Raw genomic sequence first — 24,123 nt, forward strand, 5'->3', positions numbered from 1 at the left:
GAATAAAGGGAATAAAATACACCAGGTTTTATGACCTTGTAGATTTTTAGCACGAGAAATGAAAGTAACAGGCTAAAAAAATCAGAAGGTATTTATAATCCTGGAAATGTATTGTAAATTTTATTTTCAAAACAGTTTTGTCAAATTGGTACCTAACTATAAAAACCTCACCTGGATAGGATGTTCTAAAATAATTTGGGACAAGATTTTTCAGAAAATCTTTGTAATGGCAGTCCTGTATATATCTATGTATGCTCATAAAACATGGAGCAAATGATTAAGCATCAATAAATTCCCAAATTAAATTATATATTTAGTTCTTGTAACTAAAATCAAACAGTATAATATTATACAAAACGGCAATTTTATTTGTAAACGTAAGTATAAAAATTTATTATATGCAGTTAATTCTTGCATTTTAAGTATTTTGACAAACAGTAGTTTCTAAATCTTTATTTCATCTTCTAATTTGACTTCATACCTAATTTTGGTTTTATATTATAAATTGGCCAAAAGTCACTTTTTAAATACATGAGTGACTTTTATTGTTGTTCTATTATATTTTCTTAGGGTCTGCCTGGCCCACCTGGTGAAAAAGGTGAAAATGGAGATGTTGGTCCCATGGTAAGTTTATATCTTTTAGGATATTATGGATATTGTGAATTTTCACATTACTAATAACTTTCTTAAGGTTTAATAATATGAACAAAATAGTCCTAAGGGCTATTACTTTTCAGATCCATGCCTTCTCTTTTCCCCACCCATACCTGTATCTGTGACCATTGAAGTTTCTTTCATCATGTATCTCTTTCTTTTCTCTTTTTCACTTTGGACTAATGTTGTATAAACATACAGCATTATTTGGCTGATATATAGTTACATATATATTTTTCTAAGTGTATGGATTATTGAGGTGTGTATAAACTGCCGAACTTTATACACTTTTATTAATTTTTAGTTTTAATTTTATAAATTATAAATTTTTAGCTTTAGTTTTATACACTTTTACTAGGTCTTAGCTCTGGAGTTTGAAGTTGGCCAGGTAAAGAATAGATAATAATCACCCTTGATTTGGATAATTAGCAAATGTTAACATAGTATTAAATATTTGTACTTTGTAACAAATTTGTAATTTAATAAGGAATCTTATTAGAATTAGAATGCTATGACAAAATAATTGCATTTATTGATCCTGGCTTTCTGCCCTAAGTATAAATCTAAGACTTCACTGAAATTTTGAAATATGTATATTTGTTTATTGAGCATTACCTTAGATAAGGAAACAATGAACCCAAGGTCACTGAAGTCTATAATTAAATGTAATGAATGTAGTTTCTAATTGTACCTTCCTTTCAATAAACATTGCCCCAATTCTTAGTTCCTTCAGAATACATATTTTGATAGTTTTATCCTGGCGTTTTAGATGTTATTTTCTTCAAATAAGAAATAATTCTTTTCATCACAATGAACTTAAAAACAAGGAACGTAATAAACATCACTGACTCAAATAACTAGTACTATTTAAGCATCATCAGATACATAGAAAACTCCTTTCTAGATATGATTGCTATGGTACCCTGAATCATTAATACATTTCTCCCTGACATATTAGTAATAGCTAATAATAAGAAAGTTTTCAACAATGACATTAGAATAAACTGTGACCTTTAGAAATAATTCTAATGCCATGTTATTCACTATAGACCAATTTAATCACAGCCTTGAGGGTAAAGGGTTCTGGCCATCAGTATTTTGTAAAAAGTGTCTTGAGGTCATTTTCATGAACAACCAGGGGAAAGGACATTTATTGTAGGAAGACACTAAGTAATTAATCTTATTTCAATTTTAACATACAGAACATGAGAGCTGACGTAAAGAAACAAAATGTACAGATAAAAAATACTTTTGTAATTAATAAATTTCAAATCTACTCAAGCACATTTCTTGTTCTAAAGTTATGTTCCTTTTTTAATCTAACATTCTAGCATATGCATATTCTAGTATAACATATTTCTGTTGCATTATGAATTCATGGTACCAGATAGTAGCAATAGTCTAATTGTCAAATTTTTAATCAAATTGCTTGCCTGCAGTCTGAATCTCCCCATAGCTATGTGTAGAGAATCATTTGCTAACATGATGTTGTATCCATCAAAAATGACTTATAACCCTGCTATGGTTCACTGATTATGATTTTACAGCATGAAACTTCTTTTTAGTTTTCTGGATCACAGAATGAACGTATCTGAAATGCATTGGGGTTTGGCACTAATAAACCTTAATATTCATCTCTTACAGGGTCCACCTGGCCCTCCAGGCCCAAGAGGTCCTCAAGGTCCCAATGGAGCTGATGTAAGAACTGGGAAATATATGTCCATTATTTTGAACTTATATAATTGTCAGCATTATTTAATGGCTGGTGTTACTTAAGACATAATGGTTAATTGCACTATTGATAAATGTTTAAGTGAACAAGAGCTCAAAAGTCATCTACTCACTACATTTCATTTTACAAAAAAATAAAAAGGCTTTATAGGAAACTAGTCAAAACAAATATAAAAGAGTTTCCAAGTTCACATTCGTTATAAAATATATTAGAGAATTATGTGCATGATAATATGTGCACCTCTTACCATTGTTTCTTTCAGCTGTATAAAGACAGTCTCCACCCCTTTGCTCTGCAGCATGCCTAATAATTGGCCCCGTGTTCCAATATTACGGGATTTGAAATGTAATGCTATATGTGTCTTATTGTTACCATTAGCAAATTTCTGATTTTGAAATTTCTCTTCTGATTTCACCGTTTCGCAATGAAAATATCACTTATTCTTGGTTATAATTGCTCTTCTATTATGCCTGGTTATAAATCAGGCAGGCCAGAACTGGGTGAAATAAACAAGGAGCAGATATACTAAAAGAGCATGGGTTTTATTTCCCTTAAATAATATAAAGGCTAAGAGATGATATAAAGGCTAAGAGATGGTTCAGATTCTTTTTTGCATGGATTACATAATTCTTTTTTTTTAAAGTTTATTTATTTATTTTGGGAGAGAGAGAGTGAGTGAGAGAGCGAGAGCGAACACAAGCAGGGGAGGGAGAGAGAGAGGGAGAAGAGGATCCAAGCAGGCTCTATGCTTTTGCACAGAGCATGATGCAGGGCTCGATCTCACAAACTGTGAGATCATGATCTGAGCCAAAATCAAGAGTCAGATGCTTAACCGAATGAGCCACAAAGTGCCCCTGGATTACATAATTTTTAACCAGAGTCATACTTTGATGCACTCCTAAAATCTACAAGCTATCCTCTAAATCTATTCAGTGGGGAAAAGATTGAAATTATGATCCAAGTATCAAGGAGCATGACTAGAGTTGGAAAATCTTCTGTCATATATTCAAAATTCTGGTGAATTTGAAAAACCATTTAATAGAATTAAATTATTTGCTACCCAGTAAATATGACATCTCAATTAAGGGCATCATTTTGTCCCATTCTTTAAATGACTCGGACTACTCTTGCTTATCTTTCTCCCTCTTTGAGAACTACTAGATATATATTTATGTATTTGTTATTTTGTTACAAGAAAAAGGATCACTATGGCTTTTCCTACACTATAGGGACCACAAGGACCCCCAGGATCCATTGGTTCAGTCGGTGGCGTTGGAGAAAAGGTAAGGAAGCAGTGATACACAGTTTGAAGCAGCAAGAGTTAAGAGCTTTAATGAAATTGGTAATATTTTAGGTTCATCTAATAGTAATCTTTTTAAGTATTTTACACACAGTTATATGAATCACAGCCCATCCACTCTAGTAGTTAAATAATTAGTGGTAATGTGGTTTTAAGATATGATTTGTATCGGCAAGTATTGTGTTGAGCAGTGTACATGGATTATTTTCTTTAATCAACACAATTGCCTCTGATGATGGTATTATTATTATTATACACATTTTAAAGCTGAGACAGCTGAAGTTTAGAGAATTTCAATAATTTCATCAAGGTTTTGTCATTAGAAACTAAGTCAGGATCTACTTTCTTGTGTGTCTGACTAGACTAAGTGTCTCTAAGTAGCACTCATTCTTGAAAAAGAAGAGATTGGTTGATGTGACTGACTTAAACAGGAAAAAGGAATCCTTCAAATCACAAAAGATTTAGTTTTGTCACAAAATCATTCATTTTGTCATGCTTGGAGTTATATTTTCATTACTAATAATATGACCCGTCTTTGGCACTTTTCAAAATACTTGGCATGTGCCATAGCATCTGGGCTCAGAATAACTTCATTCTCTCCTAAAAATGATTTTACTTAAAACAACTTCTCTTTCTTTTTATGAAAATGTCAAATGATTCTGTGACTTCTTATTTATGCACCCATGCCCATTTCTTAATAGAATTTTTAAGAAAATTGACATTGGTATTTGCTTCATTTAAAAATATAAATTATTTGCCAGTTTTGAAGGATGAAAATTGCATTTCATTCCATAAACTATTACACAGTGAAAAATGTATTTCTTGAATTTTCTAGTTACTAATTAAACGATATCAGAAGTATATACATATCCTAAAAATGATTCTGTTGTTTGGCCTTAAAGATTTTTGACTTACATTACTTTACGTTAATTAAAACATTTACCCCTCAGAAAAAGAAATGTAATAAGGTCAGAATGTGGTATTTTGATGTTTATATTTGCTGAACACTCATGTTCTACCATTTTGATATAATTAATCCTATATGATCAACTGTTCAAATAGTTTCCTCATTATGAAATTAGAAGCATTTAAAATTATCTCATTCTTACTGCATAAACAGTGTAGTTTTCTTACTTTTTATATTTTAAAATTTAATGTTTTGTGTTGAAAAGCTGTGAGTTGAGGTAAAATTTGAAGAATATTTTTCATTGAGTACAGTTGTCATGGGAAGAATAGCAGCAGAGACAATGGGTTTCTTCTGAAGACAGACTCACACCTTTCCCGTGTCTTCCCTTGGCTCTAACATTGACTAGATAGTTGTGACAATTGCTCTCTAGTTTTAGTTTTGTCCACATAGAAAATCCTGAAATAATTCTAAATTAATCAATTCTAAATGTAATTGCCTTTTCAGCTTATCTTCCTGGTTTCCTCAAACTTGTGGGTACAGTAGGAATAGGTTTAAGGACTTCAGTTACTTCTATGATTTTATCTCGTGTTACTTTTGAATATAAACATGGATGACAAAAGTTCGGAGTTTGGCCAAACTGTTTAAAGGCTATCTGGTAACACCTGGAGAACTTAAAGTCTTAAAAGAAGGATGCAGTGAACCAAGATGGTGATTTAACCTCTTACAATTAAAATGTACCAGATATAAATTTGTTACACTAAAAAATAGTTTTAATTTTTTCCATTAAAATTGTTTTATTATGTGGTATGATAGATATAAAACTTTAATTTTAATTTTTCTCCTAGGATAATATAATTTGCTATAGATTACAGATTTCTGATATCAACTTTGATTCTGGCTGAATGCTTCCCCATTTCTACTTTGTTCCTTTTTATTTTTTTAAATTTAATGTTTTATTTATTTCTGAGAGACAGACAGCATGAGAAGGGGAGGGTCAGAGACAAAGGAAGATACAGAATCTGAAGCAGGCTCCAGGCTCTGAGCTAGCTGTCAGCACAGAGCCCGACGCGGGGCTCAAACCCATGAGCCATGAGATCATGACCTGAGCGGAAGTCGGACGCCCAACCGACTGAGCCACCCAGGTGCCCCTCCCCATTTCTATTTTGGAAAATTTATTCCCAGTCACTAATTCAATAAAAAAAGAGAGAAAAGAAAAAAACTAATATCCTTACTCATGCTCTAATTTGCTTAAATATGTTTAATGTGTTTTCCATGTAAGGTATATATTTGGTATAGATGGATTTTGCACTTTAATGATTTCCTCAAAACAAGCAAATATTACCTAACAAAGATATTACCTTAATATTTAATGTGTACTTTGTGACTTTAGACTACAATTTGTTGTTCCTTCTGAAGGGAATTTTAACCTAAATAAGTATTAGAAAAGGGTTATATGGTTGCATAAGTAATAATAAATTTATAATCTAGAACCTCCTTCATATGCATTATTCTTCACAGAATGTACACCATTACATATCAATTATTATTCTTCAGAATGAATATGGTGTAGTTTGTTGATACTCGAAATACAGATTCAATCTCTATAATATGGTTTGTTGCAATATTTTATTTTGTTATCTGTAATTTTGTCCCATCCCCTTTCAAAAGATTTAATATGGCACATTTTTAGATCATATTAATTTCATCATAAGTAATAGCTATTTATATGGTACATACTGGCTCTAATATACACAAAGGTTATTTTCAAATGTATTTTGGGCAAGTGAATATTAATGCATTATTCTCAAAGTGAACAGACTTTGTAGTAAAAACTTGTCTTTAAATTTTGATCATTATTTTAAATCCATTTCTTTACCACCTATCATTTCCCTCAGTAAAATGGAAACAATCCTTACAGAATCTACTTTTTTTACCTTTACACTAGACAAGGATTAAAAGGGAACTACAAAATATGCAGTGTGACTTTTAAAAAAAATGTAGTCATTTCCCCTTTAGTTCCAACTTTTGTGATATCACCATGCATAAAAAGACAATAGATGACCTGTATTTCCGCCCCAGCTTTACTGAGGTATAAGTAACACATGAGAATTGTATATATTAATAGGTATGATTTGGTGCTTTGATATATGTGTACATTGTGAAATAATCCCCACACACAAGTTAATTAATGTACTCATTACCTCACATAATTACCTTTTTTGAATGTGGCATGAGAACACTTAAAGTCTAATTCTCTTAACAAGTGTCCAGCATACAATATGGTATTGTTAATTATATTCACATTGCTGTGTATTAGATCTCCAGAACCCATTCACCTTATGTATTTTAAAGNTTGGCTATTTTAAATTCCACATATAACTGAAATCATACAATATATTGTGTATATTTAAAATATAAAGCATTTAATATGGACATTTTATTGTTGATTTAATGACAAACTGCTTACGTTTTATTTCAGAGATACGAATAATGGGTCAAAGAAGTATTACTTATATATCATTCCATCTACCCGAGTTAGATTATTTCACAATCAGAACACCAAATTGTACACTATTGTACACCAAATTGTACACCAAAATGTACAATTTTTATTTATTATTTACACCTCAGTAAATCTGGGGGGAAAATAAAATTACTCTATTGACTGAGTACAAAACATTTTGTTATGCATTATGATGCCCCAAAAGTTGGAACTATGAGGGAAATAACTGCATTTTTCTAGTCACACTGTGCATATTTTGCTTATATTCACTGCTTTGTAAATAATATAAGTGTAGTATTTTACTTTTAAGGTTTATCTAAAATAATAGGTAGTATTTGCTACTCCTCTTGAGGGAGAAAATAATTTACACACAATACTACTATTAGTAAATTCCTAGAAAATACTTGATATCTTCCATCATTATGCAGATAATTCAAGAAATTAAAATATGTGCATATTCTCAAAGAATAAGGAATTGTGTACACTGAACAGTCTTTCTCCAGAGTTATGTTTATATTTAATACAATGCATTTCAAACCAAATTTATGAACAATGGGTTTATACCAGTATTACTGGAAAGAACAGAGTTGAAAATTAAAGGAAATTCAGACCTCATTTTTTTTTAATTTAAAACTATTTCTACTTCAAAATATCTAGTTCTACTGATTTTGTGTAGAAATACAGCATTACTGTAGAAACAATGTGGAAACATCATGTAGAAATAATGTAGAAACATTGTTTCAGTTGGAAGATTTAGTTGAATACAATATTATGCATTTCTAAGTGTAGAATATAAGTAACAGACTTTATAACTAAAACATGCTAATCTAGGAGGTTTATTTATTAGTTTTCTAATAGAGCTAGGAAATAGCCATCCATATTTTTTAAATGTTTATTTATTTATTTTGAGAACAAGAGTGCAAGCAGAGGAGGAGCAGAGAGAGGGAGATAATCCCAAGCAAGCTCTGTGTCGCCAGCACATGCGACTCTGTCCCATGACTGTGAGATCATGACCTGGGCCAAAATCAAGAGGCGGACACCCAATGGACAGAGCCACGCAGGCACCTCTAGCCATCCATATTTACACAGGGAGATCATAAAACTGAACAAATTTATACTTATACCCTAAGGAAGAACGGACTTAATTAGTATCTAAGTGTCTGTATGTATTTTATAAATACAGTATGTCTCTATGTTCTCAGACCTCTATTAAATATATTTTATAGAAATAGCAGTATACTACCAAATGATTTGCTTTTTTGCTATTGTAAAGATAAAGCAAATTAATATATTAGTAAAAAATGAAAATCATTTAATCAATAAATTATAAATATTGGTGCAGCACAAAAGCACAAAGATAAAATTGGTTAGGAAACATGCAGATGTCTGTTTTGTGTGGTTTGGTGGTAACTTAGGTTAATGCTCCGACTGTTAACTTTCTTCTGAGAAACCCACTTCTGTCTCCTCAGGTGAGAAATAAAAATACTGAGATCAGTAATAAGAAAAATTCCTTCTTCTTAATAGGGTCTTCTGCCTTTTAAACAATATACTGAATTAAGATCTAGTCTAAAATGCTGTGGCCATCATTGAAAGCAGTTTTAGAAGTGTAAAAAGTATCATTTCTATGTTTTGAAGCTCATTTACCCTTTTCTTTATAGGGTGAGCCTGGAGAAGCAGGGAACCCAGGGCCCCCTGGGGAAGCAGGCACAGGCGTAAGTGCTGGTGTATTGTCAACCTGGTGTGGTAACAGTTTGGGAATTCCTTTTAGAGTATTTTCTTTTCTTTTCTTTTCTTTTCTTTTCTTTTCTTTTCTTTTCTTTTCTTTTCTTTTCTTTTCTTTTCTTTCTTTTCTTTTCTTTTCTTTTCCTTTCTCTTCTTTCTTTTCTTTTCGTAAATGTTTATTTTTGGGGTTTGGTTTTTTTTTTTTTTGGAGAGAGAAATAGAGACAGTATGATCAGGGAAGGGTCAGAGAGACAGGGAGATACAGATTCTGAAGACAGGCTCCAGGCTCTGAGCTAGCTGTCAGCACAGAGCCTGACGCGGGGCTCGAACCCACGAACCATAAGATCATGACCTGAGCCGAAGTCGGACACTTAACCAACTGAGCCACCCAGGCGCCCCAATGTTTATTTATTTTTAAGAGAAAGAGAATGCGGAGGGGCAGAGAGAGAAAGGGACAGAATTTCTGAAGCAGGCTCTCTGAGAACCCAATATGGGTCTTGAACCCACAAACCAAAAGACCATGACCTGAGCCAAAGTGGAACACTTAACTGACTGAGCCACCCAGGTATCCCCCTTTTTGGGTATTTTAAACATGTAACTTAACTCCTAGCTGTAATTTAGTTATTTACTTTTCCATTCCAACCCATTACAAATAATCACAAATACAGAACCTTTGTGTTTAATAATTTTGCACACCCAGCCCATATTTTGATTTACGTGGAAATGAAAGAAAATGACGTTTGCATAAGTTAGAACATTAAAACTATAAGCTGTTTATACATTTTTAGGGGGACTGTCCACAAAAGAAACAAACCCTGTTACATCACATACACATTTATGAATTGTAGTAGGATTGTTTTAATTCTCATTTAGATTGGTTGAAACCTGGAGTGAATTTCATCCCTAGGAAACATTTGGCAATGTCTGGAGACATTTTTGGTTCACCCTAGGAGGAATGTCACACTTGCTGTCACATTCTCGCATCAAATGAGTAGAGACCAAGGATGCTGTTTAACATTTTGCAATACACAGGATAGTCCCCCGACAGCAGAATTGTCTGACCCAATGAGCTGAGGCTAAGGAATCCTGATTTAAAGTTTATAAAATAATCATTCTTTTTCTTACATTGCTGTAGGGCCCCAAAGGAGAAAGAGGAGAGAAAGGAGAAGCTGGTCCACCCGGTGCTGCTGGACCTCCTGGTGCTAAGGGACCACCAGGTGATGATGGCCCTAAGGGTAACCCGGTAAGTGAGCTTGGTGCCCTTTAAAATGCTGCCTGTGTCAAAGCCACTTAGGAGTTTTTCATAGAAAGATTAGAAATCATGAAACTCTGATCCATAGCTGGTGAAGTGACTTTTCCTCATGTCACATATCCATAAGCATTCTCGATTAGTTTAATTTTAAAATGTTTATTTGATTAGTTTTGAGAGAGAGAGAGACAGAGCAGGGGGAGGAAGGGCAGAGAACAAGAGGGAGACATACACAGAATCTGAAACAGGCTCCAGGCTCTGAGCTGTCAGCACAGAGCCGTACGTGGGGCTCGAACTCAGGAACAGTGAGATCATGACCTGAGCCAAAGTTGGGTGCTTAACCAACTGAGCCATCCAGGTGCCCCTCAATTAATTTCATTTTTTAAAAAAAATTTCTAGTGGAAGAAGGGAAATCTCATATGGTTTTACCATGACTTAGCTGTTCAACATCAGAATATTGTGACTTTATGAAAAATATTTTTATTTATCTTCTTTCTTTTAAAAACATCCTTCTAGGGTCCTGTTGGTTTTCCCGGAGATCCTGGCCCTCCAGGAGAACCTGGCCCTGCAGTAAGTATCATGGAAAATAAAGGAATTATGTTGATGGGGGGTTACCAGTGTCTCGGCTGTTAATAATTAAATTTTTGATTACTTCATCGGACCCTCAGTAATAGAAAGGAAAAGAAAATGTACACTGCAACAATAAAATCCACATAGTTGAAGATGATTAGACCTCTGTTGCATGATTATTTTCTTCATTTGGGTTCGTTTTCCAGACTTTGCTGCGTTATACAAACTGATTATCTAAGTAGTAGCATTACTCTTATCTCAAAGTTGCAGCATCTTTGCTTTTATTCCAGCCTCTCCTCTGAGGCAGATACTATCTCAGACTGCCATGTTTGTTCATGGCGCAAGGGTCCACTGGCCTTGTACACTACTTACATCCTCTTCCTTTTCTTGTATTAGCAACACACTGTATTTTAAACTTGATATGGTAGCAGTTTCACAACTCTTTGTCAGAAGAGTGAGAGATACCACAATCCTTAAAATACAGCTGAAAGAATTTAGTTAATACTTCTATTTGTCCATTTAGTAATAATTTATCTCAGGGACTCAGGATACAATACCCTTTTTTTATAATAAGCGCAAATTCGTAGAAATATCTGTGTTCACTTTCTATTGCCCATTATAGGGTCAAGATGGCGTTGGTGGTGACAAGGGTGAAGATGGAGATCCTGGTCAACCGGTAATTAGGCACACAGTTTTTTTTTAATATTTACATAGACTCATGACGTTTTAAAGAAAGAATCAGACTTTAAAAGCATAGCCATGTGGGTACACATTTTTCTGAAAAAGTCTCAGTTATATTTGATTTTCTGTTTGAAGTCAAACTTACATGGAGTTTCTTACTTGATGTGACAAGATATATAAGCCGCCTTCATAATAAAATATGTAGTAATACCATACTAATGATTTTGTCGTACTATGTCAAATTCATTATCTATCCATTTGTTTTAGATAAAAAGTTGTTTTAAAAACACAAATAAGGCTGAAATGAAGACAGCTATATTATCAGCCGATCATTAGCATGATTGCACTTCAATTACTAAACCTAAGTGAACTCAGCATTTTATTGGACTATTACTATTATTTTGTTTAATTTGAGAATGACTCAACAGGGGCTTTGGCCACATATGGTTATTTAGGGAGGAGGTAAAGGGAGGCACTAACTTAAGCAGGAGTAAAGACAAATCACACCCCTAACATAACTTTGTCTCCAGAGCGATCCCCACTGGATGCTTGTAGGCTTGTTCTGTGTAGATAAGACTTGCGGATCATAGCCCAACATGCTGAGTGTTCCTTGGCATAAAAATGCTGGTTTTGTACAAGAAGAAATTAAGAAGTAACAGTTTTATGGTTTTGCAAATGTATGTTATATGAGTTATTAGTCATGTGATTCAACGAATTAGTATGGCTACTGGATGCTTGTCAGATATAAGTTAGCACTTTTTAAAAAGAGCACAGTTTTAAGAAGAAGGAATTTGAGTCACTTTCTTCCAGCTATGAAAAAGTTTTCCATCTGAATTTACTAGCTCTAATTGTCGATATCTAGAGGAGGTTTAGGTATCTGAAATATGGCTGAGATTATCCAGGAAAGATAGATGTGGAGAGAGGAAGAAAAAAGTTTGGCTTCAGTCCAGATTTAGAAAAAGTGCTGTGGACCATGAAACAATGCCCAATTGCTTAAAAGGTATTTTTCACATTTTATAGGGTCCACCTGGTCCATCTGGTGAGGCTGGCCCACCAGGTCCTCCTGGAAAAAGAGTAAGTTTTTAAAATTCTTTATTTGATGGGCACCTGGGTGGCTCAGTTGGTTAAGTATCCGAGTCTTGATTTCAGGTCAGGTCATGATCTCACATTTCATGAGATTGAGCCCTGTGTCTGACAGCACAGAGGCTGCTTGCCACTTTTTCTCTCTTTCTCTCTCTTTCTGCCCCTTGACCGCTCACTCACATATGCACATGCATGCACTCTCTCTTTCAACAAATAAATAAACATTTTTTTAATAAAAAGTAAAATTCTTTATTAGAAACATCCACTCATTATCTACTATTTGTATAAACACGTAATATTCCTAGGCTGTAGACAGCATATTATAATGATGCTGAAAAACATAAGTCTTATAGAATAGGGTAATTTCTTAAATTTGTCAACATATTTATTAAAATAGAACACACTTTAACTGACAGATTTAATCAGTCACAATAAATAGTAGCTTCCCACTCTTCTGTGCTTAGGTCTCTCCTCTGTACAAGTATAGTCTGTAATAAAAAAGACTAATGGAACCCTGAACTTCAACTGCAGGGAGACGAGACACCAAAGTCCAGGGCTAGCTCAAAACATTGCAGAAATGTGAATGCGAGTATCAATAAAAAGGGCACAGGAATCACCATGTAATGTTAGCTGGCTTGACACCATCAAACTTCTCTGATTTGGAAACATGGCAGGATTTTAACAAAACTGGATAGTAAAATATAAATTGGATGTTGTTCAAAATATTGGCTCCAGTGGATCCTAGAAGATTTACTTTAACTGTCTTTTTCTTACTAGCGTACTGTTTTCATAATAAAACCATTTCTGTTGACCTGACTCTTATGGCGCTTACATCAGTATGCAGTATTCTCCTGTACCTCTTGTAGTCTGTTTTCTGACCTTGCAAACAAAATATGTGGTAAACATCAAAATACATTTCTTAGGTTCATTCCCCTTTCGGTAATCCAGTGGCACAGAGCCATTGGAACTACTGTGGTTTTCTGCTGGTAGTTTTGCTTCAGTGGGATTTTACACTATGCATTCTCATAGACGTAGAGTAGGAACAGATTTTAATTTTGTCCCTCAGCAATATAAATTTGAGTCAATACTTACAAACAAACATTTTCCTTTGCCAGAAATGAATTTAGTTTATTGTAAACATCTTCCTGAATATACCTGTCTCTTCATTGACCGAGGGCTTTTTTTACCTTCCACCTGACCTGTTCTTATATTCTAACAATATTCTAAATAATATTCTTATTATTTTTGTTTTGTTTGTTGACAGCCCTGAAGCATGGTCTTGGTAGGAAAAAAATGTATCACAGAGTAACCATTGGGCTGTTATTCTTAGAAAGTAATTACAAAGTGTAACATGATTTTTGAGATCTCTTGCCTGTTTTTGCCTGCAGTCTGAATGCCATTAAACCTTTCTAGATGGATGAGTAAATGATACTAAACCTTCGTAATAGAATATTGATCAGAATGTTACGAGTGGCAGTGATACTGAGAAACAACATTCTAACAGTTATTGAACGAGTAGGAAAATTAAGTTGTCATTTGTAGTACATGTGCATTCTGTCATGTATTTGTAATACTGGAGAATAAATGTACATTTCCTGAAGGCACTAGAATATTGTACCGTTTGTGTTGATAAAACATGGGATTTTAATACTCAAGTTATCATTATAGCTGTTTGAAACCAAGAGCTAGTTCTACGCTCTTCTATGGAAAAAAAATCCTAGAGGTCACTAAAACACTTTAAACATCATAACTGGAAAATGCTCAAAATGTACCACTAAATGGAATTTTAAAGATTCCAGAATTAATACAAATACAGAGAAAACTTTAACCTATATATACACACCATATAATATATATATTCTTATTGTATACATATATGTTGTTATATCAAGTGCATATATTCTCATTATATATTCTTTCCATCCCTATGACTTTATGCATAAATGTGAATGGCCAAAAGATAAAATGTTAGGAGGAAACATCCTTTCCACACTTAACCCACACTAAGATTCAGATCAGAGGTTAGATTCTTAGGAAAGCCTTCCCTATTGTCAAACTAGAACATTGTGCCTATTTTATACACTTACTTTATCTTGGCACATTTTGTAATGTACTATCTTTGTTAATTTTGATATCTATCTTCATAATGAAACTTCATGAACTCCTTAGGATTTCATGGGTTTTGTTTTTGTTTTTTTGGTGTTTTGTTTTATTTTTTTGTTGTCTTCATGCACTTTCTGGCACACAAGTAAATTTAAATATTTTTTACATGAATGGAAGAAGAGATAAATTATAGAATAATATTGTAAAATATGAATAGTGGAGATTATGTTGTGTATTTTATGTAAAGTGTATTTCTCGTGGTGAAGAAAATCCCGTGTAACCATGGCTACCAGTAGAGAATTATCTGGGGCCTGTTTTATTGTATTATGTTTTAGGAGGCATTTTCCAATCACAACACTCATGAAAGTACAGCCAGTAGTTCACTAGATTAAGTCCTCGCCCATCTGTGTATGCAGATATATGAGAAATAAATAAGACAAGAATTTGTCCATAGGCATTATTAAATGTTTTCAAAGGAAACTTCCTGTTCCTCTAGAAAAAGTGTGTTTATCTGTTTTCACCCCAGTTTTTCTTTAAAAACTTGTGCCATCTGGAAAAAATATAAGCAATAAATGAAAATGGGAAAAATGAGATAAAGAACAGAGAAAATTCATTTAATATGATTTTCCACCATGACAAATATCAGGGATTCATTCAGAGAAGGAAGAAATCCTTTTGGGATGGAGGAACTCTATTTGAATCACAATTTTGTGGCTGTGTTGTAGTTTACTTGTGTTTAAATTCTCTAGGCTCTTCAAACTCAGGTTGTCTTTTCTCCCTTGCAGTAAAAGCAATATTTCTGTTACATTTTTAGACAGCTGATGGCTTGCTTTTCTCTAAAGCTAGATATTTATAAATCTTCTATTCTGTAATGTTTATGTGTGTCAATGTAGTCCTTTGAGAAGACTCCACGCCTTTAAGTAAGTCACTAGTTTAAGGGAAAACCTTCATAGCATGAGGAAAAGCACATTGTTCAGTTGAATCTCATAATTTCTATTTCCAAAATCACAGTCATTATGGTTGTTTAGGTTTACATATGTTAATATCTTAAACATAACACCAAAATAATTTGTGACATTTTTACATTAAATTATTTGAAGGTTATGCTTCTATATAGAAATCTTCTTGCATAAATAGCATGAAATTAAAAGAAGCAGTTAAGTATTAAGCATATATTAATGTTACCATAATGCTGCTGCCTCAAGATACTGCTTCAGAATTTATGCATTTCCTACCTTTTGGTTGAGGCATAATGAGCTCCTAATAACCTATAGAGTTACAGTGATGATATTGAGAAAGTAATGCTATATTTATTGATTCTCTCAGAGGTAAATGAGTTCACAGAATGCTCTGAGTTTGATGAAGTGCCTGAAACTCTTTTTAAATGTGAATTTAAAAGACCTATGAAAGACTAGCTTGTGTTCACCCTTAGCATATTAATATGGCACCTGAAAGAGAGAAGTCATTTTCCTGCAGCACCTTATTTTCACCAATTAACACCATCTCCACTACTCTCCCCAACCTCCAATGTCAATCTCAGGTGATGACTCTGAATACAATTCATTGCAAAATTGAAGTAAACAGATGGAATACAAGGGAGAGAGTCTGGGGAAAAAGGAAATGCAGTTTCTTAGAGATCATGAGTTGCTTTTTTAAAACTTCTGTACTTATATTTGAACTTGAGCAGAAAATTTCAACATTAGATTGAATCTTAATGTTGTTAAGTAATAATAAAAATTCAGTTAATAAGTGGAAATGAAATAATGTTTTATAATAAAATTGTAAATTTTCTATGTCTTAGAATGAATTATTGCAGATGTATATTGGGGGTAGTTCTGTGGGCCAAAAGCATTCTTATTGTGTTCTTATTGGGCTATCAAACCAAGTGCCCTGCTTCTGTTAATTTGAAAGGTTACTAAAAAAATGGCATAAGTGGATCCAATATAATTAATAGAAACAAAATTTAGATATGTGAATTATAAGATCTTAGCCTGAAAAATTGGTGATTTCTTTCATACTTTCTTTGAATGTTATATCACATAATATAAATGATTAGTGATTCTTTTCTCATCATTTTGTTACAAGGTTTAGAAATGTCATATTTTATATTTCACAAATGACTACTAAATGTAAGAAGAAAATATGAATATCAGGTTTCAAAATCTAATTATATACTACAGGATCATATTATGTATTATTTTTTAACTAACGCAAAAATGTCCAATTAAAATAAGTAGTTGCAAACATGAATTTATATTTTTCAGGTATTATAAACAGCATGCATGGAAAAAGTAATTTGTTGACATGATGTCAACAAATGTATTTTGAGAGACTATTTTGTTTGAATTGACTCTTAGGTTTCCAACATGGTGAAAAGTATAGGTAAAATATGTTAATGTATAATAATAATAATATCTAATAATGTTGCCAATGATAGTAACAATAGCCAATGTTTGCTATTTTCTATGTCCCAAACACTGTTATATGCCATTTACATGTATCAATTCATTAAGTTGTTATGGTGGCTCTAGGAAATAGCTCCTATTCTTATCTACATTTTGCAGAAAAGTAAACTGAGGTACTGACATGGTGTATAACTTTCTAAAGGTTACAAAGCTAACTGGTGTCAGGGCCAGGATTTGAAGCCAGGCAATCTGAGTCCAGGCTTTATGCTCTTAAGCACCAGAATCCATATACTGTACTTAATATCTTAAGCTACCCAGGAAAGCTTGAAAAATACTTTTACATGTGTTATCTCTTAAATTTAACAACACTTCTATAGCAAGAGAATTTTTATTGGTAATATTTTATGGATGAAAGAACTGAAGTTCAGGAATGCTAATAAATTGTTAAAAGTCATAAAGCTAATGAAAAAAGAACTAAAGAGAATTGGGTAGACAGATATCTTACAAAGATACGTATATAATCAAGGAACAGTATTATGAATAGCTTTAAACAGATTAATAATTAGCATCTCTCCATAGCAATAGAAAAGTCAGGCAAACACCTGAATATCATAAACTTTTGGATGACATATGGAGTGTGTTTTTTTTTCTGCTCTTTCTCTGATATTAGGTTTAAAAAAGTGATAACTATTTTTATGCCGCTTATTTATGTGAATTGCATAGTTCCAGAAAATGAAAATAAAATTTCTGCTGACAGTCGAGATTTTAAACGTTGTGATGCTCTCATTTGCACATGATCCTATAAGAATGCATACATAACATATGGATATTCTATGGTTAAGAAAGGAGCCCCCCCAAAATCTTAAAATACCTTTAANAGTTTTTTCTTCTGCTCTTTCTCTGATATTAGGTTTAAAAAAGTGATAACTATTTTTATGCCGCTTATTTATGTGAATTGCATAGTTCCAGAAAATGCAAATAAAATTTCTGCTGACAGTCGAGATTTTAAACGTTGTGATGCTCTCATTTGCACATGATCCTATAAGAATGCATACATAACATATGGATATTCTATGGTTAAGAAAGGAGCCCCCCCAAAATCTTAAAATACCTTTAAGGATGAAAGTGAAATCTGATAATGCAGTTAATTCCTAAATATACAGCATAATAAATGATACCTGAGTATTTAACAAACTAAGGGTAACTAAGTCATCAGCATTTCTTAACAATTTATCTTTATTGTTTCCTTACACTGATATGGGATTATCTGTCAATATGTGTTTCATTTACTTTTAATATTCTAACTGAAAGTTTTTATATAAAAAGGTTTTGATTTTTCTCATTGTGTTTTAAACTAAATAGCTATACACAGAATAGCTATATTCATTAGAATCTGTTACAAAAGAAACTGGAGTATTTGTGAAAAAGTCCTGTTACATTACTTTTATATGCAATATGTATCTTAAGTGCCATTTTATGTTTACAGGGCCCTCCCGGAGCAGCAGGTGCAGAGGGAAGACAAGGAGAAAAAGGTGCTAAGGTAAAATATAGAATTATTATGTTTGAAAGGCTTATGCATACTTTAAAGAACATCCACTTCAGTGCTGTTAATAGCATAAAGGATATCTTTTCTCACTGTTAATGTGTTCACTCATTTTATTTTCTAACAGGGAGAAGCAGGTGCCGAAGGTCCGCCTGGAAAAACTGGTCCAGTTGGTCCTCAGGGACCTGCTGGAAAGCCTGGCCCAGAGGGCCTTCGGGGCATCCCTGGCCCTGTGGTGAGCATCTGTGTGAAAAGACGCCATTTTGAAAATAATGTTTCGTTTCCCCCCAAAAAAAATATGAATGAAAATGTTTACAACAGCATTATTTCATAAGTTATCATGTGGATGTCTCATAGGGATTCAGTAAACGTTATGTAACCATTCAAGTCAGATATTCTTAAAATATTAAAGATACCATTTATTTAATAAGTTCATGGTGAATTCCAACATAGAAAGGAAGAATAGAAATCCAAACCCTAAGATCGCTTCTCGGCCTTTTGGCTAAGATCAAGTGTAGTATCTGTTCTTATCAGAAATCCAAACCCTAAGAACTCAATGATGTGAAGTTTTTATATGTGTATCCATCTAGATATACACACACAAAGTAAAAACACTCAAAATTGCTTATAACATTTGTAGATGTTCTCCATGTGATGGAATTCATAGGTGATGTTTGCTTTCTTTTTGTGTTTCCAAAATTGAAATAAGGAAATATGTGCGCTTTTGTTAATCAAAAAATCCCTTTTGTTTACTTTCCGTAGGGAGAGCAAGGTCTCCCAGGAGCTGCAGGTCAAGATGGGCCTCCCGGTCCTATGGTGAGTAAGGTCTTTTCTGTTATTCAGAAAGGGAAAGCTCCAGAAGCAAAATTGTTTACAAGTTAGAATTTCCAAAATTTTGTCTAATAAATTAGTTTATATTTTGTATAATATTCAAGAGTGTATTACTTAGACCTAAAAAGAGGAAAGTAATCCTAAGGGCTAGGTTATTTGGAAAATATGCCCCTAGATCAGATCTTTCCTTTTTGTCCTTTGGAGAAAAAAAAGTATTTCCACTCTGAATAAAATGCCACTAATGGCCCAGCCAGTTTTCTTCCAAATGTGGACAGTTCCCCCAAATGCATGCAATTACACTTAGTTTCCTGGCACTTCATTTAAAAGAATGACATTGGCAAAGGCACATAGTGATTCCTTCACCAAATAAATTGTTCTCTTAGTGAGTCATACAGGCTGAAAGATAAAACATTAACCTCCATTAGTGAAGAAAGGTATAATTATTACAACTGAAGCTGAGTTACTGTCACCATCCCTGTGTGCAAACATGCTGGATAAATCCAACAGAGCATTTAGTTGACCGGTGTACTTTTCATACATGGGAGTTTATTATAGGAGCCAAGGCTATCTTCCCTACAAAATTTGGACAGAAGTGAGAATCCAAGTGTCGCCTTAAAATCATTGTTTTCTGGGTGACAGATTCTATTTTATGGTAGAGGTGTTTGAAATTCATTGTCCAAAAAATTATGTGTGAAGGGATTAATCAAATATCAAATAACACATACAGCATTATGCAAGTGTGATGCATGTTGGTTTGTTTAAATAGTCAAATGCCTCCTTATGCCAATTTAAATTTTACAGAAATACCTCTTATCATGAGTATATTAATTACCTGATAGTACTCAGAGAGCTGTCAAAATTGAGTTTCATAATCTTAATTATGAGGAGGAACTTGGGCCATTCATTCCCTTTAGTAAAAATGCCACAATATATACGAAATATTTCCTGAGTATTACAGAGGCTATTTTTTTTTTTAGCTTTCACTGAAAAGTTAAAGATCATTTATTTTAGTAAGGGGATAAACATTTTCCAATTTTGAGTGACCTCAAGCTAGAGATTAATCACATATGCACGTGACCCCCTCACTATAAGAACAGCAGCCTGGCTGAAGCTAGGTGGGCTCCACATCTATACCACTAATTTAGAGAACTCTCCTTACCTATGGTACATTTCTAACTGCAGAATCAGTGCCTATAAAAAAATTCTCCTTAATGTCACCTTAAAATTTGCCAGAGATTTTTTTTCTTGTTATTTCAGGTTTTCCAATAAGTATTCTGACCTTTCTCTAGATGAAATTAAAAAAAAAAACAAAAAAAAAAAAACCACACACATCATGCTGGAGATTTCCTCCAGATAATATTAAAATTAAAACCATCAGACATACCACCTGATTCCAACTTGTAAAAATTTATATTTCTGACTCTGATAAATGTGAGTTTACAGAGCAAGGGACTGAGCAACTCAAACCCTTTTAAGCAGAGTGAAATGAAAAGCATCAGAATTTGGCAGTATGGGTGCCATGCTTTTCTCGGGATACTTGTTTACCAGAGAGTACTTAATGTGAATACAATGTATGTAGCTTTCCCGTAGCATCAACCACTTTGACAATAACATCTAATTTTAATGAAAATGTTAGTCAGTCCTTGTGAAGTGAGGAGGGCAGAGAAACCATCTTCAAGATGCATTTTATAGCAATTTAATGAGCTATTCAACTGAGCTACGAAAAACTTATTTTAGTAGGCAGTTTTTTATCATGGTTATTGGTTAAGGTCATTGACTCTGAAGCCAAGCTCCCTGGTTTCACAAATAGTACTACTGACTTGATTTAGGAAAGTTTGTTTTGTTTTTTTTCTTTTTTTCAAAAAATTTTTCAAGATTTTTTTATTTTTGAGAGAGAGAGAGACACAGAGTGTGAGCATGGGAAGTGCAGAGAGAGGGAGACACAGAATCTGGAAGCAGGTTCTGTGAGATCATGACGTGAGCTGAAATCAGAAGCCTAACCTACTGAGCCACCCAGGCAACCCAGAAAAGTTATTTATTTTTTAAGTGTTAGGTTCCTCATCACAAAATTAGAATATCAATAGCATCTATCTCATGGGATGTTATGAAGTTTAATTGAATTAAATAGGGATATTAATATCTTTTTTACTCATGGCATTCTTATGTTGAAAATGAGTTATATGTAAAACACTTAGAGCATAATTGGCATTAGGAGCATCAAATGAAGAAGTATTAGTGGAATGAAATAGTGTTTTGAAAAAGAAACAATTTCATATTCTTAGTGAAAAGTGACTTAAATATTTGGCATCTGATTGGCTCCGTCACTAGAGCATGCAGCTGTTAATCTTGGGGTTGTGAGCTCAAGCCACACAATGGGGATAGAGATTACTTTAAAACACTAAATTTTACCTCATTCATGCATATATACCATCAATAAACTTGTTTGAAAGACATTGACTGTTAAAGCAAATGAAAAAGACAATAAATTATGCCAACTTACAGCAGTTAGAGTATAAAGTGGTAAGTGCTATAATAGAATCAAGCAGAAAACGCTGCTAAATATATTCAGAGTAGGACTGTTAAATGCCATCTCCTCTGTAGACCTTTCCCTCATAGGAAATATGGTAAGATTATTAAAGAAGGACAAGAGGAGTTTAAGTGTGGCTTGGAGGCTTAAAAATGTGGGAAGTAAAAACAAGAGACATTTTAAAACCCATGCAAATTTGCATTAGTCTCTGAAATTAATCCATGTGAAATTCATTGGAATATTTTCTCCATAATGTGTTTTTCCTCATTAAAATTATAAATACATTCACACCCACATCCAAGTCTACATAGGCTTCAGAAGCCTGTTTATGATTACATTTCTGCAGCTACCCTTTGGGTTTCTTTTGCTCTTCTAGAAGCTGCCTAAAACGTCCTGCGGTAGGGTACACTCATCAGACAAAGCCATGTCAGTCCCCTTTCCCCAATTTTTAAATACTACTTAGCTGTTCTATTCAGTAAGTACAACTTGCTCTGTCTGCTTTCATCATTCCAGATAGGCAGCTACCCAGTTAGATAGTTGCACTCTAAGGGAGCATATAGCAGTGTGGGTGCTGTTTTGTTTTCTCTGGCTTTTTGCTCTATCAGAGTATTTATGCATTTACTTATGTACCTTCTGTTACTTGCAAAGATATTTTATAGGCGTTTTATATACAATTTTATATTAATCTTTGGAGTGGAAATTCTTTGGGGTGGGAATGAAACATCTTTTAAAAGTTTTAAAATGATACCAATGTTTGGTGTTTGCACTGTGTAATTAGCTATACTAGAGTTTAGACATGGGACAGTATTTTTTACTTTCAAAGTCAGATATTTCTCAGGGTAAAAGTTAAACTTTTATATATGCATGAATTTTATGTACATACATAATTAGAATCACCATATGGAACTGAGAGGATACATGTGAGCTAACAGAAAGCTAAGGACAATGATGAGATTATATAAGAATTTTATTTGAGGGTTTTTTTGTAAGTTGAATCAGTGATTTTTTGAGTAAATAGTCAACAAAAACTAAATAGAATAAGTGTTTTAAAGAGAACAGAAATTATGGCTATGTTGTCTTCTATGCTTGCATAGTCAAAATTAACGGGATTTAGTAACTTTAAACTTTCACTTTATTTCATGTTCTTTTATTAGATGAACCTATTTGTTCCAAAATAGCTAAAAAAGATGAAAAATTACCACAGTATAATCATACATTCCTTCTTTTCACATACTGATAAATATAAAATATCTGATAGCATTCTTTTTCAACTATAAATGCCTGAAAAAAATTGTAGATGGCTTACTGAATTGCAGGGATTTATTTAATGCTAAATTTAAAATATCTGTAATCAGGGTTGAGATGTATAGTATTCCATAATGATTAAGCAGGTTTAAACAGCAAAGCATTTGCTTTTCACCAAATTAAACATTCTTTCACAATATTACATTCTAAATAAAGTGCAAGATCTGCAGTTTCTTTAAAGATCAATGCACTAGAGTTTTGAGATGCATATCAAAGCAAATATCCTGTACAGCATATAATACTGCAGGGGAAAATGTTTGATTGTGTATTCTAGACACTTAAGAATGTATCATCCCTGTTTTCCTTTTCACTTTATTACTTATGAATTATGTATTTCCCTAAGGTTTTTCAGTTTACAATATCCTAAATAGGAAATAGAAAATATGTACTTGGAATAACCTTTTTATATGCAGAATTAATATTTTTGATATGTCCCAAGTTTGGAGGGTTATTTATAACTGCTATCAATAACATAACTTTACCAATTTCTATTTGAACTGATGAAAATGTTAAGAAACTGATTTTGCTTGGTAAATTCGTTCTCAGATAAATTAGTTTGCAAGCTTGTATGAAATTATTAGCTTAGAGGAATATACTCATTTCCTCTAACTCCTTCATATACATTTATAGAAATGATTTAAAATGCATTAGTGGTACCTAGGTGGCTCAGTCAGTTGGGCATCTGACTCTTGATTTCAGTTCTGGTCATGATCCTGGGGTCATGATATCAAGCCCCATGTCAAGTTCTGCACTGAGCATGGAACCTGCTAGGTATTCTCTCTCTCTCTCTCTCTCTCTCTCTCTCACTCTCCTTTTGGCCCTCTTCCATGCTCATGCTCTCCCTCTAAAATTAAAAAAAAAAAGGAAAGAAAAGATTTTAAAAAATGCATTATAAACACAAATAATGTCTAGCATATTTCTCATTAAGCCTGAGTAATTAGAATTCCAGTACTCCTCCTCCTCCTCCTTTCTACTCCTCCTCTTCTTCTCCTTCTTCTTTTTTTTTTT

At 33.3% G+C, this 24,123-nt stretch overlaps 1 protein-coding gene and 1 pseudogene across 1 annotated transcript in view; both read left to right on the forward strand.

Annotated features, from left to right (window-relative positions):
* COL11A1 (collagen type XI alpha 1 chain) overlaps positions 1 to 24,123 on the forward strand; it is a 210,683-nt gene that overhangs the window by 161,249 nt on the left and 25,311 nt on the right. The window contains exons 47-57 of the mRNA XM_077746071.1: positions 571 to 624; positions 2,299 to 2,352; positions 3,616 to 3,669; positions 8,755 to 8,808; positions 9,954 to 10,061; positions 10,584 to 10,637; positions 11,260 to 11,313; positions 12,339 to 12,392; positions 18,396 to 18,449; positions 18,580 to 18,687; positions 19,215 to 19,268. Of these exons, the coding sequence (XP_077602197.1) occupies positions 571 to 624; positions 2,299 to 2,352; positions 3,616 to 3,669; positions 8,755 to 8,808; positions 9,954 to 10,061; positions 10,584 to 10,637; positions 11,260 to 11,313; positions 12,339 to 12,392; positions 18,396 to 18,449; positions 18,580 to 18,687; positions 19,215 to 19,268 (702 nt within the window). The remainder of the gene's footprint in view (positions 1 to 570; positions 625 to 2,298; positions 2,353 to 3,615; positions 3,670 to 8,754; positions 8,809 to 9,953; positions 10,062 to 10,583; positions 10,638 to 11,259; positions 11,314 to 12,338; positions 12,393 to 18,395; positions 18,450 to 18,579; positions 18,688 to 19,214; positions 19,269 to 24,123) is intronic.
* LOC144216761 (U2 spliceosomal RNA) lies at positions 18,935 to 19,097 on the forward strand (annotated as a pseudogene).

Source organism: Crocuta crocuta, unplaced genomic scaffold, assembly GCF_008692635.1.
Source record: "Crocuta crocuta isolate KB4526 unplaced genomic scaffold, BGI_CrCroc_1.0 scaffold48, whole genome shotgun sequence".
Lineage (NCBI taxonomy): Eukaryota > Metazoa > Chordata > Mammalia > Carnivora > Hyaenidae > Crocuta > Crocuta crocuta.